The 20889-nt window shown below is 38.9% G+C and overlaps 1 protein-coding gene across 1 annotated transcript in view; it reads left to right on the top strand.

Moving 5' to 3' along the window:
• The window catches only part of LOC149274819 (usherin-like), a 287860-nt gene that overhangs the window by 224821 nt on the left and 42150 nt on the right, over window positions 1-20889 (top strand). The window contains exons 56-61 of the mRNA XM_089505229.1: window positions 3151-3258; window positions 4145-4328; window positions 6162-6319; window positions 8782-8940; window positions 9685-9847; window positions 16100-16454. Of these exons, the coding sequence (XP_089361355.1) occupies window positions 3151-3258; window positions 4145-4328; window positions 6162-6319; window positions 8782-8940; window positions 9685-9847; window positions 16100-16454 (1127 nt within the window). The remainder of the gene's footprint in view (window positions 1-3150; window positions 3259-4144; window positions 4329-6161; window positions 6320-8781; window positions 8941-9684; window positions 9848-16099; window positions 16455-20889) is intronic.

Raw genomic sequence — 20889 nt, 5'->3', positions numbered from 1 at the left:
TTTATATAGAGGTGTTATATACCAAGGCATCGTAGAGGTTGCCATTGCTGGGGATTGTGTGATATTTGGGTGATCATCCACAATATGATATACTATGTTACTTGTTATGCCTTTTTCACCCACCATTTTTTATTACTAGTATCAATATTGGGCTTTTTTTACTAGTTCTAGTTTTTGTATAATATAATGTTTTCAGGCAGCTGGATATTAGCCCTTTGGATGTGTTTTAGCCCTGCTAGCTTGGGTCAATCTGCTAGACAAACGTCCTGACTCTTTGTCATACCGCCTGTGGTAAAGAACTGAATGGCTCGGTCTTAATCCCCCAATTGAACACTCTGATTAGTGAAAGCCTATGGAGAAATGGACTTCATTGGCATTGTGTCAGGAACCACTTTTTCACTGCCTGAACCATGGCTTTTTCATACCTGTGGCATTTAAATCTGCTACCACTGGTGGCCACCCTCTGCCCTCTGGAGCACTCAGAACTCAATTACTGGGATCAGGTGTGCCTTGTTACCTGGGTTGAGCCCTAGTCAATACATCCAGCTGGGCCTTGTTACCTGGAGTACCCTGCCTTTATGAACCTGCCCTGCACTTCAGTGAGGGTCTTTGTATTGAAGTCTATGGACCTTTCCTGCTGTGGCTCTGCACCTGTACGGTTCCTGATTCCCTGCTTTGTGTCCTTCCAAGCGGGCTGTGTGCCTTTCGTGCCCTTCCAAGCGGGCTCCCTGCCAAAAGACTTATTACTGGTATTTATTTTGCCATACATCCGGTTACTTGCTTAAACTGTATTACCCTTATTTGCTGGTCCTGTTATTTTCATAAAATACACTGCATTACCTGGATTTCTACTTGTGGTGTCTTTGTTTGCATAATCATGCACCGTGGGTTACAGATTGAGCCCCAAGTATCCCCTGCGCATGGGCTCCTACCCAACCTGATCACCCGAGTCCTGACACATTGTCATAAAAAATGAGCTCAGTGTGGTGTTTGAGCAGGAAAAGTCACCTCAAATATCACATGACTAACAAAGATGGCGGCCTCCAGGTCCGTAGATTTATTTTAACAAAGCCAGATAAAACCAGGTTTGTGCCAATGCCGTGCGACATTACTGTAACAAAGATCTGTGGCCAGGAATAATCATGAGATCATAAAGTTAAGATGATTGCCCCGTAATATACATACCTTTTCATGGGTAAACACCATTGCATACGTTTATTTAGCATTTAATTTAGTAACCAGTAGGCCAAGTTGTTACAACAATCACTATCATAAAACAAAGACCAGGCGTCATTCTGCTTTCTGTACTTTAAATGGGTTTAAGGGAAAAATCAAACAGGTTCTGTAGAAGGTCCATTCCGGGCCACACTCCCCGACCTCTCACCAAAACACTTCCTTTCGAGAAGTTAAAATACTTTTCAGAACTTTTCTGTTGTCTCTGTGACATTAGGGGTTGAAGACAAATTATTGTCTGCTCCAGCTCAAGATCACAGCTGTCAATCTCACTTTCTTTCTGTGACTTTTGGTTAAGCAGAAGTCCCAGCTGCCAAAAATGTTGGGGCGTAAATTCAGACATGTCCACTAATTCTGCTCTACGCGCCTTGCTCGGCTAATTGATTTATTTGATTTCAGAGTGGTATTGCGTGGCTTTTGATTTAGTGTAAGGAATTTGGCAGAAACGTGACAGGCACTAATTGGAGCTTGTATTTGTCCTAGAGGGAAATGCTGTGCTCTGCAAATGGGTTCATGGGCTCTGCGTCGCTGGCTGTAGCTCACCGAAAAAAGGTCATTAAAGATTTTATCAACACTTAAGCGTCGTCTAAGTTTCAAACGGGACGGGAAGGATGGTTAGTCCAATCTGATTTGGCTAACGAAAGATGCTTTCCTGTAATCGGAGTAAGAAAAACTGATGTAGCCATATCAGCCCAAGAGCAAATGGAGTCTTTAGTCGAAGCCGATGTCTTTTAGTGGGCCAGCATAGCAAAAAGATGTATAATTTAAATAAGCTTTTGGGATTCCACCACATGAGAAAACCTCTGAGATCCTGAAAGCCTACATAAAACCTTATAAAAGGATCAGTTTTGGTTAAAATACTTATTTTAAACTTCTTTATAAATACATATATATATTATAAAAAGGGCCGGACTAGAGATGACTAATGGGCCCAGGCACTTTAAGGTCAGCGGCTGCCTCATGACATGGGCATGCGCGGCCGTACATTATAATGCCCACGTCCACTCATATCCAGCCGGTATCCACACACTCCAGCGGCATATCGGGCGAATGTGTCCCTGATGGCCAGCGGGCCTGATTAATAACAAAGAAACTGTATATCTTTAGCCATGGCTGTTATAATGTATACACTGTCTACGGGATCTAAGGGGAAGAAAAATATCACATATATTCTTTATAGGAGTGTGAGCATTTTGCATATATAAGGTCCATCAAACTATTCTTCACAAAATACAGGGCTAGGTTTTATCAAAGCTTAGGTAATGGGGATAGACGTTTAAAGCTAAAGCTTTTGAACGTGTTGTTTTATGCCATTTAAACAACATTCTACTGATAGAATACAGAACACAATGAAAACTGAAACATGAGATAAACCTTTTTGTTTGTTTGTAAATCAGAGTTCTATTGAACTTTTTAAGTATCCGATGAGAGTGAAATAACTGTCTAAATAAGAAAAGAAAAAAAAAACTAAATGAAAAGCCATTCCATATAATATAACCAAACTCTGCATCTACTTCCAGGATGGGCAGCCTCCAAACATTATCCAACAAAACGATTTTCATGCCATTTTCATGTCATCAGGTTTCATGCCAGCATCCCACATTTTTAACAGGAACCTTAGAAATCCGCACCCAGTGAGATAAAACCTTCTTTGGCAACAAATTAACCATAAAAATTCACTGCTACAATATCAAATAGCTCATAGAGGTGTTGGGTAATTTCACAAATGGGTTAAATGATTTATTAAAAAAAAGGCTTGTGCCAAAAGTTCTGCAAATACAATGTACAAAGTTTAAATTTCAAATCTGAATCCTAGTTATGTATCCTGAAGACGAGACGAGCCGAATGGGTCTGATCTGCCTTCTAATGTTATGTTTCTATGTTACATGTGTCTTTTATGTCACCCTCTTTTACCAGATCTCCAGCCGTATCGGCGATACTACTTCTCACTTACAGTTTGCACGTCCATTGGTTGTTCCACCAGTGAGCCATTTTCTGGTCAGACATTGCAAGATGCTCCTCAAGGTAATAAAATTATATTTTCAAATGTTCTTTTATTAAATTGTAGTTAATGTTTGTATGCTTTTATCCTTATTGCAAGTTGCTTATTCCTCCTCAAGTCACTAAAGATATTTTGGTAAGGAAACCTCCTCTCTTCCTTGCCTGGTAATGGCTTCATGGTGGCAATCCTTGCTTTAGAAAGGTTTATAAACCATTGCAATGACAAATAAAAACAAAAACATAGACATTTGCTTTTACAATTCTATACTACGTTTCGTTACACTTACCCCACACAGTCACTCAGTGTGCCTACATGGTAGGTCCAAACCTGTCTCGTTGCCTGCAGTGTTTTGGCACTAGCCTGTGTCCACATGCATGCACTCATGCCATGCCAGGGCCAGCTCACTTACCACTCCAGTGGAGATTTGTTTCCTTGTCTAAGTTAGACCTAGTTCTAACCTCTCTCTACGTTGATCGTTCCTAATGTCTGTGGTCTATTCGCCATACAAAATGTATTTATCTTTTAAATTGTAAATGACCGGGGCCTCATAAGCCCATAATCCTGGAACTTTGTATGTATGACAGCGCCACGGTCGGGGTCCTCAAGTCCTGTTTTATCGTTATGCTCTAATGTGTATTTGTTAACCACCCCACTTACCACCCAACTGCTGCGTAATATGTTAACACTTAATAAATAAAGGCTAATAATAATAATACTATGCATGGCTCACGCCACTTCTCCCCAAATAAGAAATGTATATGACTACATATATTATTATTTTTATTTTATTTATCTTTTCATGTACATTGTAACTTTTTATGTTTACTTAAAATACCAAAGAAGACACGAGAATATTAGTCAATTACTAAAATACAAACGATAACATTTTCTCTTTTTTTAACCATTTAGGAGTGTGGTCAAACCCTCGCCATGTTATAATCAATACAACAGCGCTGGAACTATATTGGAACGAACCAGAGATGCCCAACGGGATCGTCACGCAGTACATTCTGATACGGAATGGAGAAGTCATTTCCAGAAGAAGTGGGGAATGTTTGAATTTCACCGATGTTGGCTTACTGCCCAACAGCAGGTAATGTTTAACGCTGATCTATATTAAGCTTTCAGGCAATGATTAACAATGATATTTTATCTGGGCATGCTACAAACAAGACTTTTACTTCCTCTTTTAAAAAGGGAAAAATCATTATTACTTAATCATTAAAAGGCATTGACAAAAACTCTTCCAGGAGCTTTGTCATTGCACATATCGAGGAGACGTATATCGACTGAGGTTACTTTTACAGCAATTCTGAAATAAAACCAGATCACCCATAAAAAACGAAGAAAGCTTTTATTTTACTTTCGACATAGAAAGTGAAAACTTTACTTGATCCTTTGATTTGTTTCTTCTTCTTCTTTTTTTTTTTTAATCAATAAAGAATTAATCCACAGATGTTATCAACGTCAAGATATTTTTATTCTTCCTGTAGATAAAAAGTAGCATTAATGTATTTAGATACAGGAAGGCGAGGTGTCGTTCATTATTTTTTTTCTTTAGGACATTTTATATCAATAAAGTGTCTTATTCATAATATATTAATGGATATATTTAGATGTTTAAAGGTACATTACAAAAATCTAATGATTTTACGAAAATAAAGTTTAGATAGGGCAGGTATATTAACAATAAGTGTCGTTGCCCAGAAGATAAGGCCAGCACTTGAGACAATGGGATAGAGTTTATTCACTAATGTAGGAGTCTGAAGGTGAATTTTAACTCACTGACCTTAATAAGCCGGAATCCAACCCAGTAAGCTTCTCCTACGAGAAGTGCTTGGTTGGCCCTGCATGATGCATAGTTAAATGAGTGAGATTTCTAGAAAGACATCGTACTTATTGAACTATTTGTTTTGCTGGATCAGTTCAGTCCTTATTACAGAGGGTAAGGCTCATCGTTATGCATAGACAAGTCATTAAGTTTAAACTTAAACTCCCATGTTAGTAAGACCGCAACACACTAATGCACCACCGATACAAAGTATTATTTTAACATATGCAGCGTGACGGTATGGAGAAGATAGGGGGCAAAAAAAACATTTTTGTGTTACAGGTCATTGAAGATTTTAAATATCAGTGTTTGCATTGGTTATACCGGTTATACCGGTACGGAGAACACACAAAACTAGCAAGTTTAGTGAATATCTCACAGAAAAAAAACTAAATATCAATAACTGTATGGCATTACATAAGTTATGGTTGGTAAAGGTGATGGAAACCCTCCCACTTATATTTAAGGGGTAGTAGAAGCATTATTACACACTCATCTACAGACACCAGACAGGCGCATGCAAATAAGGGTAACAATTATCACCTTATTTGCATGCGCCTACCCAGAATCCCTTGTGGTTGTGGCAGCCCCATAAGATTTCTGAGGGAAAAACAAACCTTCTGGTTTGTCTGGTGTCTGTAGATAAGTGTTTTATAATACTTCTAATAACTGTATGGGAAACTTATTGATGAAAGCAACCATTTGTCATCTTATGGTACTTCCAAAAAGCCAAATCTCTGTGTATAGCAAACTCATGACAGAACCCCTTCACAGGGCATAGGGGATCATGGCATCATCATGTATGTTTCATATACAATGGGGCAAGATGAGACTCAATACCTTGCCTCCAGCTCTGCCCTATTCACAAATGCAGAAGACAAAAATCAGGGCATAGGTTTTGCTGTTAGAACTGTCCTGTCTAAATCAAGACTGTTGGCAACTATGCCTCCTTAAAAGTGCCTCAACAAAAACAGCTAGAGGCAGGGTGTTCATTTTATATCGCATTTATCCCATCGATGGATATTACATTAATATGATGACTTGTGAACCCTAGTAGTTAAAGTGATCATTTTTCATTAAATGCTGTCTTTTCAGGTACTCTTACCAATTGGAAGCAAGTACCGAAGGAGGAAGAGGCATTAGTGAACTTTATGTAACTGAGACTCCAGCTGAAACACCACAAGATATTCCTTTGCCGTATAATATCACGGTGCTTGGGCCGCATACAATATATGTCGCTTGGGATTCTCCAGGTAAATCTTACACATCAATATATACATGCCATGCCTGTAAAACTTTTTTACCTTATTAAAACTTTTTTTTAATAAGGTAAATATTGGCAACTATAGATACATAAAAAATTGTTTTTTTTCTCTTGTATTTTGTTTTCATATTATTTTTTTTCTTAATGCCTCATTAGCCTTCCTGCTACAATTCCTGCTGTTAACTATGGATCTAATTCACGAGTTTCAAATATTAAGTGTTGTCAACCTCGATGACCTCAAGAACACACAGGTTCTTGGACCATACGCTCTTGCTTGTCAATAAGCATGTGATGTTTATCACATGGTTGTCAATAGTTTTTTTTTTAAAATTGTGTGACTGTTATTTTGTCGCTCCATATCATCGACAGACTCTATTAAAAAAGTAAGTATTAACACAGTATACAAATGTTACTGTTACATTAATGTTTAAGAATCCTTTTGGGATTTTTTTTAGATAAAGTACTGATGCCTCTCTGTTCTCCCCTATAATATATAATATAATATAACATGTAATAGAGCTCCCTATTTAGCGCACCGTGCTTTGTGTCTCAGATTCCCCCAAATTCAGGGATGGAAACATATACTTTATAAGAGTTAATAATACCTGCTTCTTGTTCATGAACAAGCTAACTTGTGCATCGACGAATGTCGAGAGAAAGGAAAAGAAATGACACTTTGTATCTCACGTTTAAAAACCCAGTCTTGAAGGTGCCATCTAAATTGAAATTCTGAGACAACTCCCTCTTGCACGAAAATCTTTATTTAATAAAAATGTTTTGATGGTGATGTCTGTACCAGCACTCATCTTACATTCATATTTCCACCTGAAATTAAAGTAATATGTGAATATGTGAAATTTATTTTGATGACACAATATGGGATCAAGCAATATGTTTTTAATATATATTTACAAGCAGATTTATGTTGAATGTTATAGATATAGTTGATGATATAACAACCCTGGACTACATCTGAAACAGCTAAAGTCACTCTCAAAAGTTACTCCTTTAATTAATAGTTAACTGGCCCAGAGTTGCAATTATTATTTCTTATTATTCATTAGAGAGAAGTAGGACCTCAAAAGGTCAAGTGATGGAATTATACAATTTGCAGATTTGTGTAATGTCTATTGTAAATGTTCAAAGAGTGTCGCGTTAAGACAAACCATGGAGTTACCTGTACTTTCTTTATTGGACAGAGCGACCGTTAACAAATAACTAGCTAACTTTGTTAGTGCACCACCTACTGCCCTAACTTATATTTCAACTTGACCCAGGTCACAGAATCTCAGGATATATTTCTTAATTTATAAACTAAACTAAGTCTGCAACATGTAGGTCCACCCACGATAATCTGACTATATTTTTTTACAGTGAAAGACATTTTTAATGCTTTATATGATTTTATCAGGTTATAGGCAGCGATATAAATATAATTTGAACGAATGATTTTCAGCATATTCATTATTTCTGATGTTATTTTAAAGTTAGTATTCAATAAATTAAATTGTCTTGCGATGATTTGCATGATGCCATTAACAAGGTTAAACACCTTGAATGTCATTAAAAGCAAAAACACTGATTCAAAATGGCTACACAAGGATATGAGATAGTTCTGTGCTATAGAAGCTACTTAAATAATTTAGATTTCAGATTCTCTGACAAATTGTATCCAAGATAGACAGCTGTAAACATTTAGTGAGGTATGTTAGTTCTAAACTCATTCCTCGTACAAGAGTCCACTCAAAAAAATCTGAGAAATATCAACTATTTATTTGTTAGAAGCATAATGAATTTTTGATTACATTGTAAGTTCATAAATGTTAAATAGCCTATCAGCGTCTACTTGTAAATTATGGAAAGGTGCCGTGCCGGGAATATTAACAGTGTAAATCCCTGTTCTTTAGTGAATATGGAAATGTGTTTTGGCAGAATGTCTTTCTACTCCAGATAACTAACCTGCCAGGATAAATTGGTTCACTTGGTCATATTTGCACTATTCGTAGATGCTAAAAAATATTTATGAACACAAGATTATGTAAAACCCTAAGGCTTAGCATTCACACTTTCAAAAAATGTAAAAGTTGTACAAGAAAGGTGTAAGAAAAAGAGCAAATTTGGGAAAGATGATAGCTTTATTGGCTAACTGAAGTGTAATAGATTGCAAGCTTTAGAGACTACCTAGGTAGCTTCATCAGATGTATTATACATTTGAAGCTGAAACTGCTCATACATTTATGCCGCAATAATGGAGATTGTCAATAATTATAAATAGCTTGGAGGAGAATGGTTAAAAAAACCCAATTTAAAGAAATATAACAAGTAATGTTTTAAGGTTATGTAACTGGCATAGTGCATTGCAGTGCACACAATGGAATGACCTACTAGAACATGCTAAATGTTTTCATGAACATTCCGATATAACATCATTTTATTTCTGCCCTTTATTAGGTGTTTTCAGTACCAGTATCCCTTTGGCATTTAATGTTTTGCTGAATGCTGGCAGAATGGAATCAGAGGTTTCTTCAGCTGGAGAAGAAAACTTCATTGTTTTAAAAAATCTCAAACCACATACCCAGTATGACATAAGAATACAAGCCTGTCAAAATGGTAAGAATGCCCCATTATACCCTCAAAAGCAATAGAATGAAGGGCTATAGGGGAGCGGTATAGGTGGAATATGGGGGCAGATTGTGCGCAAGTATTAATGGAGTATGGCTGCAAGCAGAAAACAGGACCTGAGTAGCACGAAACCCATCAGAGCTGTGGAAGAACTACTCGCACATGGGGTATGGTTAGTCATGAATGGGAGCAAACACAACCAGAGCCATTTGGAGTGGGAACTTCAGTCCTCACAGTGTCAAGACTCTACACAGTCTGAGCAACAACCGGGATGGGTAAAAATTGTTAATAAAAATAAATAAAAGCTGAAATGTAACATTTTAGTAGAACTTTAGATTCTTTATGATGTATGGTAGAGAAGGAACCTGACCTCAACCCAGCTTGTCTAGTGGGCAGGTGAGCTGAACTTCCTCACACAGCTCTCCACATTTATCAAGAGGATTTGCTCACTTAGAGAGTGGGAGTTCTTAAACCAGTTCTGTCTTTAATCCTTTGTCCTCCTCCAGCCACACAATCATAATGTAGGAACAGAAACCTCAGAAAGTTTGGACCTCAGGGGCATCCTGAATCTTTGTGGCAAGATACAATTTCATGCTTCCAACTTCCAGTTTACTAATGTCCAGCATTGTAGCTTACTGGTAAAAGTGTGGCACATCACATGGATGCCTAGTAAAGTGCAACTGAAATGTGTTATGACACTTCATTGTCCATTATCCTTTGCATGATACGTAGGAGGTTGTGGCGCTGGGTATTCAGTATCTGCTTTAACTGAGGAAGCTGCTCCAGAGGAACTCGCTCCCCCAGTTGTTTCAGTGGATGATGCAAAGTCCATCAAGGTTACATGGAAGCCACCTAAGAAACCAAATGGAATCATAACCAAATACTACATTCACAGGTAAATGATTAAGCGCAAACCTTATTGTTACCATTTCAATTCTTTCAAATGTAAACTAAATTGACTGCATCAGTTAAATCAGGTAGTGCCATCAGGATTGGCTCTCATTTTTATCACTGGTAGTTAAGGATAATCATCTGACTTGATAAAAGTGTGTTACTGTATCCTCTAATTCTGGAGAAAATTTTTAAATGTAGAGCAATTACCATGGAAACCAACTGAATGTTCCTGCCGATTGCCCCACATGTAGCATGTTGAACATTTGCTCTTTAGAAAAAGGACTATGTATGTGACAACCCATTAGGGCAATTACTCAATACTAATGTATCCTTGTTCCACAGAAGCAAGTGCAGCAAGTTCCGCGCAGTATCAAATTATTTCATTAATATTGCACACTTTGGCTTTATTCAATTGATTTCATATACAGCTTAATATACCTTTTAGCCTATGTTGTTAGGAATTTTAGCCTGGGATGGAGCTAGATGTCTGTGCATGTTTACATATCCATTGGATTCCCACATTGAGTTTGGGTTTAGAAATGAATATAGCTGTGCTTCATCCACGCAGTCTACACAGTGGTCCACAGAAGAAGCCCTGGAGAATGTTTTAGCATAGAACATAAAACAGCAGGAACGTCGATGTTGTATAATAATCAGTATTTACTGATTGAAAGTGATAGTGAAAGATCAAATAGACTAGACCCTTTGAGTACATTCTGAACCACACTTTCAACGGTCAAAGAGGGACATAATTGGGTTTGTTTAGAGTTATGAGCAAGATATTGAAGAACATTTTAATGTACTTATTAGTAGCTATTTATGTGATGGAGTAAGAACTTTAAATTATTTTATTTACACATTTTACACAATTTAGGTTTCAAACTACTTTTTTAACCATTGCTGTACACATTATTGTGACTTTTAGGGCTGCATAACCCTGTGGGACCCACCAAACATTTTGAGCTCCTAGAAAAGAGCAACATCAAGGGAGGAAAGAGGGGCAGAAGGACTGTCCCTTCTAAACAGGGACAATTGGGATTTGTTTGTGTGCCACAGTCCCCCCCCCCCCCCATAAATAACCTTAGACCACTAGGAAGTCTCTTTACAACCCTTTTCCGCACCAGCAGTATGAAGCAACGCATTGTATTGTGCCGCCAATTCCTCTGGCTCCCAAAGAGTTAACCCCCGAAAGACGTGGCTCCTTCACTTTCATTGATTGCTGTAAATGAAACTAATACTTACAACTGCTATTCCACGGCAACTTTGTAAGAGAAAGAAAATCCGGAAATATAATAGAGCGAAGCGGCATCAGGGCAAAATACAGTAAATTGAATTTGACAGCATTTGATGCCATTTGATTATTCCAGTCACAGCCAAACAATGATATAAAGTGTAATATGAAACAGAATGTGTTACTGCCTTGCCGACTCAAAAGCAATAAACCTTCTTGGAATGAGACACAATCACTTCACAATCATAATTGTAGCCTGTTTGATACCTCTGAGTACAGCGGAAGGGCACTGACTGACACAGATACATTTTGTTTTTTATTTCAAGTGAAGTGAAAATGGCGCACAGGGGCTTCAGATACAATCGTTATATTCGTCGACATAAGCATGAATCACTTGGCAGTTATTCCTTCTGAAGTTTAAATGTTCTTACACAACAACAATATTAAATCTTTGTCTGATAGCTGCATAAAATTGAGGAAGAGAATCGAATGTGGCAGCAGGCTTTCCTTTATTGGCATTAGGGGGGGACCAAATGTCCCCCCCCCTTTTTTTTTTTTAGGTGAGACTTGTGGATAAGCAGGCCATTAAAATACCCCATATCACCCTATCCGCATTCTGCCCCGGCATGACTTACAAAGATGATTAACCATTTCATCGCCAAAGAAACTAGTCACAGGATTGCTGTCAGATTACGAAAACGTTAGATAAAAGTCCCTGCATTTAATTCTCGTTCACCATCACAATTGGATACATTTTTTTTCTTTAGTTCTTTCCTTTTTTTGCAATGATGGCGCGCAGTTCTTTTCATTAAAGGGACACCCCAACCATCATATGCGTTTCCCAGCCTATAGCAGCCTGTGCGTGCGAAGCGAATTGTTCTTACTTATGGGACTGTAGCACAGAGTGGAATTTTGAGTACTTTAACCCCTTCAGGACCGGCGTCCCCTCTTGCTGCGTCTTCCCTTGAAGACTGCAGTTTTATTTAAATATTTTATTTCCGTGCTCGTGATTGGCTTCAAAGCGATCACGTGTACATTGTTGAGGGGGAGTGGCTGCTACGGATCGCACGGGACACCCAGCGGTCAGTGGCAGCCGCCCCTCGCGATCCCAGCGTCCATAGCGACGCTGGATCGCGCACCATCGATGACGTACCTGGTACGTCCCGGTCTATGGGTGACACCCAACCAGGGAGTACCAGGTACGTCACCGGTACGGAAGGGGTTAATATGCATAGAAGCTGCAGCCTAGCTAATTCATAGGATTGCTATGTGATAAATTTTCATGTGTTTGTCCTTTCCCCTCACCCGTCAGCTATTTGCAGCGCAGGAGATGATTTTGTGTGCTCCTATTAATTTCAATGCAGGCACTTTTCTGCCACTGATTGGCGGCTTCAATCAGCCAATCAGTGGAAGGAAATGTCGGATTATTGAGAAGAAGAGCATCTTCTGCAGCTAGGTCACAGGTGTTTCATTATTATGTTTTTTTTGCGTTGAAGAATGCATATTAAAGTACTCAACATCCATTCTCAGTGAGACAGTCCAAGAAATAAGAATAATTTGTCTCGCACTCACACCGGCTGCTATAGGATGGAAAATGCACTTGTCAAACATATATAAGTCCAAAAATAGTTACCGGCACTCCAGGGACTTTCCAAATAACCACACAAACAACTTCGGTTTTCAAGTCAACGTTTCAGTCTTGTTTATTTCAGACTTTCATCAGGACATATATATATGATACTGATAGGTGAACTAATACACGATGAGCAAGAAAGGGTGTTCCTGGACTTACAAAGCGAGTAAGACATCATTTAATTTGCTAAGTTCTAAGTTTTGTAGTTATAAAAGCCAATTTAATTTGTGAGGTCATAAGGTTAAGATACATAACTAGATTTGTATCTAGATTTAGGAGTCATATACACCTACTTATAGGGGTCAAAATATTATTTGCCCCCATCGCTGGACATGCTCTACCCCTTGTAAGCTCATGAACAGGATAGTAAGTGTATGAGAAATAAAGTTTAAGGAACCCTAAATAACATAAAACTACAAGGGTTAATTATTCTTATCAATAAAGTATACAAGGAATATATGGCCGATTAAGGCAAGCATTCAGTGGTCTATTGCTCTTACCAGGCTGCTGCATTAATGTATGATTATTGTTCTCTATGTACAAAGCAAATAAACACATTTTTTGACATCTTCCATTTATTTAAATGAAAAAATATATATCTCCCTCTCAGTCTCCGGTAAATTAAATCTAACTCATAAATGATTAATTTTATCTACCAAAAGCCAAGATGATTGTTGTCAATTCCACGAGAATATGTGCTAATACCTGTGCTCTTACGTTCAACTTGTGTAGTGAAAACTGAGTTAAAAAGCACATTAAAATGTCACTGCTTCTACAAGAATTATGAATGATCGCTGACAGCTATACCATTCCATCTTATTAAAATTTCATATTTGTCCCATATACTTATTATAAATGGAAGAACGTAAAACAAACTTAAAATCCCAGGACTAACATCTCACGCAGAGAGAACGGAATAAAATAATTTGTGAGCAAATACACCAAATAATACATTTCATTCAGCAGCTTCTTGCCACAATGTAGCACTGCAATAAAATTGCTAGCAATGTCAGGCAATGTATCTGCTTAATGGTTTAAAAAGTCCACACAATCACTTTTGTATTATTAACAGCAACTAACCTGGTTTGCAGGAGAAGTAAAGGTAACCACAGGGGTGATCCTAGGGTTAGTGGCTCCTGGATGCAGTATTTCTTTGGTGGCCTATCTTCTTAACTAACACATGCACAATTGCAACACGCACTCATTCTAGCACCACACACTAACACCCACACAGTTACTATAACACCATACCCTTACACATAAATACAATCTCGTTCCTCCCCCCCTCTCTCTTCTTCTACCCTCTCTTACTCCCCCCCAGGCCACTAGGGCTCACCCTTGACATACCAAATGCTGATCCTCACACTCACGCTAACACCCAGCCCCACACATAACAACACCATACACCAAGACACACTAAAACACTATATACTGATGCACACTCTCATGCTAACGCTGTATAGTAACGCATACACACACACAAACACCAAATCCTGACAAACATACACACCAATGTTAACATCATATACTAATGTACATTCATTATAACACCATACACTAACACACTAACATGAGACACTAACACACACTCTAACTTATATATATATATATATATACACTGTATATGTATATGCTCATTCTATCTCCCCATTCTCTTGCTCCTATTGTTAGTTCAACTTGCCCCCCATATCTCACACGGAGCCCTTATGCCAGCCTACTACCACAGGTCTGAGTGTCTGAGTACCTTAGCACTCCTCTGCGAGACCACATCACCCACTTAATACATGCAGTCGACAGCCTAGGCCAATGGAACACTGCTGTCTATTTAGAGATCTTTCCCGAGGAGAGCAAGGGGAATGTATTTCCCCACATGGTACGACTTCCCTGGGTTAGGCATAATGCAGCAACCCCATAGATATATAGCTTGGCACTTATACATTTCACATGTTGCTGACCCGCACAGCCCTGCAGGATGGGTGTATAAACTCACAGAAGGGAACCGGCTACTCAGCGAGGCATAATGCCTGGTAGGACTTTCCATGTGCTGGTTAGAAACATGTGAAATGTATGTGCGTCCCGGAATACATGGCCGATGTGATCACTGCAGAAAGATGCAATGTGTCCTCCATGCATTTATATACATTTTACTATTTGCCGCCGTTGGCTGATTAGTTATTATGTTGGGTTTTTTAATATGATTTCCCTGGACTGAAGATGAGGACTGGGTGCCAATGCATGCCGCTTAAGTCAAAATCACATCAGTCAATTTCAACAATTAATTTGACAGACACAACTTTTTAGTGAATGAATAAGTTTAAAATTATATTTCTTTATCAACAAAATCCATGCTGGCTATCTCCCAAACTGTTACTTGTCAAGGTTAAATGTAACTTAATGCCTTTCGTCTGAAACTTCACGCGTTTCCAGGAGCTGAATGAGGTCTACATAGCATTTTCCAAACAGCGCAATAGATGTTACAAAGATGGGTTTTAGTTGACTGGCCCCCAACTCCATACAGTTTGTGGTGCGCACAGCAGGCAATGAAGTCAGTGATTCTTCACAAACTGTTATTTTTCTGAAATTATTAGAGACGCTATACATGTCAGCAGTGTTTCCAGAAAACCTTTGAGAACGTCTCTCTCCTTGGCGTATAAGTCAATTGTGCCATTGTCTTCGAGAAATGAGCTTTTCCGCCATTTCCTTCAGCTCATTGGTGAGACAGGCATTTCAAAGTGCGCTGAACAGAAGCAACGTCATTAAACAATACCTTTGACATCTTATAATAATTGTATTTGAAGACAAATTAAAAATTTATCACCCTGAAATTCCATTTTCTTGGATTTCACCATCTGCCTCAGCAAAGTTTGGACATTTATTGAAACATTTTATTGTCACATAATCCTCAACCTGTAAGAATAGAACTTATTTTATCCTGAAAACCTTAAGTATGATCATTCATTTTTTACATTTTACTGTCCTATACATTTCATACACTTATGTAATGCTATTTTAAAAAAAAATAATAATTAAAAAAATATAATAAAAAAATAAAAATAAAAATAACAAAAAAATATATATATATAAAAGGATTAAGCCAGATTAAGATGCTTTGGTCGTTATACATGAGGGAATCCTTCTCTGGCTTTTCTACCTTTAGCAACCTGTTAGCAACCAAAGACTAGATGAGCCAAATGCTTCTTATCTGCCACCAAATTGTATGTTTCTATGTTTGTATATATGGCATGAAATGTCATGGTTGCGCATTTTAGACTTTCAGTATTGTAAAAATAAATATTTACTACATAAAAAAAAATTGTTGATAAAACATGCAGTGTTGATTTACATAAGTTTAGGCAAAGGTTAATCACGTTGTCATTCTTTATTTGCAGACGTCTTGTGGATCAACATGAAATTGCTCTTGTGTTTGTTTGGAGTGAAGGGCTTTTAGAATTTAACGACTCTTCAGACGGACTCCTTCCTTACGCGGCATATGAATACTGTATCGCAGCCCAAAACAGCAAAGGTTCGGTAAAAAGCACATGGACTTTAATTCGTGCACATGAAGCTGTGCCTGAAGACATGGAACCTCCCAGTGCTCAAGTAAGGGGTGCATATTCAGTCTCAATTAGTTGGACACCACCCCGGTACCCTAATGGGGTCATAAGACATTATCGTATCCTATATCAAGAGACCGGCCGTGATGAAAGTATCAAGGCTTCTTCTACTAATTCACTCACGGTACCGGTAAGTGATGTTTTGCCAGCACCCCTTACTCACCTTGGGCACGCACCTTAATTTAATATTGCAAGACATCTTCATTAGCTCTGATAGAATTCGTCTATCTGTATATGTATCTAGAAATATATAATACTAGCATTAGTGAAGCTGCAGAGAATACTCTTGGAATGCTGAGTGACAGAACCTGTTGGTTTCAGGTAAATGCCATATTTTCCCTTTCTAAGGAAGAGGCAAGTAAAAGGTCCTGATCTCCTTTATGTTAGTGGTCTCTGTATTCCTGAGAAAAGGGCCTCCTGGACCAAAAATGAAGGCTTAAGGGACTTGTTAGCATCACCCTTCATCATTGGGGGAGCCTTGCAACATTGTTACAGGCTTCAAAGGGTTAAAAGGTGGAGGGGGATACCCCCTCCACCTTGTTTGCCTTCCAGCACAGGTACAGTCTCAGGCTTCTACGCATGGAGCATGAACAGCTGCCATCCCTTCGCATGGGCTATGTGGCCTAGCATGGGGGCTCATCCTTGCAGGATTTGCTCCTGAAGGCCCAAGAGGCAGGCCCAGGCAGGATGCAGGAGGGAGGAGGGCAAGGAAGTCACGGCCTCCTCCACCAAGTCCCAGCCCATTGAATATGCTGATTTGGGATGCTTACAAAGTCTATGGGGGTTCAAATATCACCAGCAACTTAGACAAAAGATGTAAGTGAGACCAGGGCTTAGACTTGACATGCAAGATGGCAGCCTGTGGCTGTTTTTGACCCCCCTCCCTCTGCCTTTTCATGGAGCAGCGGCGGGATTAAAAAGAGGGGTATCTTGATTCTTCACTGCTGTTCGTACAGTTCGTGCTGCTTCAAGCATGAGTGTTTGCACTGTGGACGAGGACACCCAGCAACGTGATGCTTTATCAAAGGAACGGCAGGTGCCAATCAGGGTGCCAAGGAGGATTCACGGAGAGCCAAGGACGCTGGTTAGAGTAGTAAGGATGTGCACGCGGCTCGCACGGTACTGCAATAGGTGTGATGTTCCATTGCTTGAGGACAGTTTTTTTCCTGGGGTGTTTGGAATACCGTTCATGCCTACTGATGAGTTATTTTCTCACAATTTACGCTCGGTTTTGTTAAATGAAAAGTTAGTAACTCAAAAGTTGCAGGTGAAAGTTATAGCAGGCCTTTCAGTCAGTTAGGGTATTCCCACTGGGCCTGGTTCTAAAGAAGGAACCGGGAAATTTCTGGTTTATTATCATCTATCACACCCAGCCGAATCTTCTGACCGAGAGTTCGGTATGCATCTTTTGACAGAGCTTTGGAGCTGGTCCGGGTGGCAGGGCAGGCATGAATGTTGGCTAAATCTTACAAAGAGACGTCCCTCTATTTGCTGCTTTCACTTGTTAGGCATTCGGTTTAAGGTACCTTACTAGTATGCTATGTGTCTGCCAATGGGTTTCTCCATGTCATGTTATTCCTTTTAGGTTTTTGCCACCTTTCTTGAATGGGTAGTGTCTCAGAGGATGGGCCTTGTAGTGTTTTGCACTACCTGGACACTTTTTAGTTTGTGGGTCCTGCGAGGAGTGAGGATTGTAGGCGTCTTGGTGTCTCATTGGCCAGAGACAAGACTGAGAAGCCTTGCTCAGCTGTCATTCCATGGAAATAGACACAGATGCAATGGTTTTTTCATCTGCCACATGCAAAGCTCGACACTTTGTCACATTGTAAGGGCAGTGGACATTCAACTGAGGCAGGTTCGCTCCTTGTTGGTTCATCTAGCATTCACCTGCAGACTAATGCCCATGGGAAGGGTGTTTTATAGAAGACTATCTCTGGCTACAATAGGGATAAAGTTCTTGAAACATTATATCAGGGTCCCAAGAGTATTTGAATGGTCAAACATGCTGGCAAAAGGCTGAGTGTTTGACATTCAGACCTGGTGTTGTTCACGGATGCTTCTGGCTCTGTTGGTGTTGAGGCTTGTCAAAGGTGTGCCAATACACAGGCAATTACATAATAACAGCCCTGCGAATGGTAGATAAACATAATTGGATGCAGCGATGCCCTGTCGTGCTTCTGTTTGTTATCCCGCTACACAGACCATGCTTAGATCATTAAATAGGGGGCTTAGCCGAGCGCCTTTTTTTAATTTGAAACAACTGACTGCCCCTTAACAGAGTAGCTCTGGGGCTCATAGCGTTAAACAGCTCATCTTTGGTTTCTAATATTATATATTGAGTCTATAATAAGGTGCCAAGAACTTAATGTATAGTTATAAAGTGTGAATCCCCCTGAGAAATATCTGAAAATCCACAGAGTGTAGCGGATTAATGAGAAGCACATCCAGGATCACTTCCAAATATACATTAGACAGATAACAATTCACAATTTCTGTCCCATTTACTTGCTCTAATATTGGATATTTTTTTTTTATATAAAACTAACATGTTATCTTTTTATAGTGACAATAGCCAACCTTTGCAACATGCCTGCAACATAAAATAATATTCCCCAATTTTCTTTTTTATATGCAAAATTATCATTCAGCAAATTGTACTTCCAGGAATGCTTGAAAATTCCTTTCCGACTTTGTCTAAATGCAACAACTGTAACCTCAGGACCTCTATTCCATGTGGTTGGATGTTAAGGGTTAAACTTATAATTCTTCCTACAACTTTGAGGAACTAATCAAGTTTGGGAATTGTTCCATAGTGTGCTGGGTTTGGTACGACTATACTTTCTGTGCATGCCATGTGATATATTTACCACCAGTCAGCTTCAGCGGTGGCTCAGCGAACATCATGCTGGGAGGGGTCTAATGAGACCTCCTGTGTGCATGCGCAGAAAACACTCCCATTGACTTCAGTGAGATTGCTTTCCTGTTATTGAGTGGCTGCTTCAAACAGCCAATGAATGGCAAAAATCATGGAACCATGGACAAATATAGAGCTGCAGCTTCTCCTTAAGGTAAGTGCTTCATTTATTTCTTTTTAATTTTTAAAGAATGCAAGTACTCTTTCTTCGCCGTTCTGTTTTTAACCTACTGTATGAAGCATTAGACATTGCTTGGGTGTATTCTGCATATAGTTACATTGTAGCAGGTACTGGACTGAAATCATGTTGCTGTTCAACAAGTCGAAGCTGCAGAATATTTCTTTCTCAATGCTTATGTAAATTTGCAACTTTTTCTGTGATGGCCCAACTAAAGACTCCTTTTTCTCTTGGATTGATTTGTTGATTTGACTACATCCATTTTTCGTACATAACACTTGGAAAATATTAAGGGCATTTCAATTTCAAAGCTAACTTAGCAAATTTACTATTAGCCGAGTTGTTATGTCTACCCCATGAATATCATATAATAATATATATATAACATTCTAGCCAACTTGATGTTCAGCGAATAAAATCTTATTGTATGTTTACAAAGTGGAGCATTGCCAGACATGTCCATCTGACCAATTTACCCCAACTTCTATCAATTTTATTGCACGGATACAGATTGCAACCTCTTGTCGGAACCTGATTTCTCCACTTTGCGTCTTACACATACTCTGGATTTTTAAGAGATATTCCAGAGCACTAAACAATAAAAATTAGCTTATTACACAGAGAAAAAAGACAATCTCTGGTTTGACATCTGCCATGCACTTCAGATTACACCAGTGATGGACCATGAAGGCCGATAATGTGAGTTATGGATTGTGAGAGTGGTCATTATTATTATTATTTTTATTATGTTTTATATATATAGCGCCAACAATATACGCAGCGCTTAATACAATTCATATATTCAAGGGGTATGACAAGACTAAGACAAACCGATACATTAGGCGGAGAGAGCCCTCTACAACAGCCATTGGTGACAATACAGTTTCAGCATCTTAAAGCAACCATCGGCACAAACAAGCTGGTTACTTTGTGAGCGCCCCGTTCATGCCAAGAGATCACATTGCTTGCACTTCAAGGGCTTGTTACAAGGAAATCATACACAGATGACTAATTTTTTTATGGTTCACAGACGACCAAAGTGAGATTCAGCAGCTGTTCAGGACAAGTGACCACTTTAACAGCTATATTATAACCTGCTAATAGAGAGGGAATTGCATTAGAGCACGAGGTTAGAAGTGATTATCGGCAGGTGAGTGCTTTATTGAAGCCGAAAAACCATTAACATTGATAGAGTAATTATTTCTACTTGAAAGTAATTACCTTGCTGGGTGAGAACCGCTCTTGTGTTCCCCGATTTGATTGGCCCAAACAGTTGTCAGCTCTTGACGCTTAAGAAAATATCACTACAAAACTGCAATGCGAGAATCGGAAAATGAATGCTTATCAATAAGAATGTTTCATCTTAGGCTACTTATTCTTCATGTGTATATGTTCCAAAAATCTGCATAGCCTATATGCTCTATGAAACATTTTGTTTCTACGACAAATAATGCATATATATATATATATATA

The sequence above is a fragment of the Sceloporus occidentalis genome, unplaced genomic scaffold (assembly GCF_023333645.1).
Source record: "Sceloporus occidentalis isolate IW3139 unplaced genomic scaffold, rSceOcc1.0.p SCAF_319, whole genome shotgun sequence".
Taxonomy (NCBI): Eukaryota; Metazoa; Chordata; class Lepidosauria; order Squamata; family Phrynosomatidae; genus Sceloporus; species Sceloporus occidentalis.
Note: the sequence above shows the minus strand (reverse complement) of the source record. Positions and strands in the feature narration are given on the sequence as shown.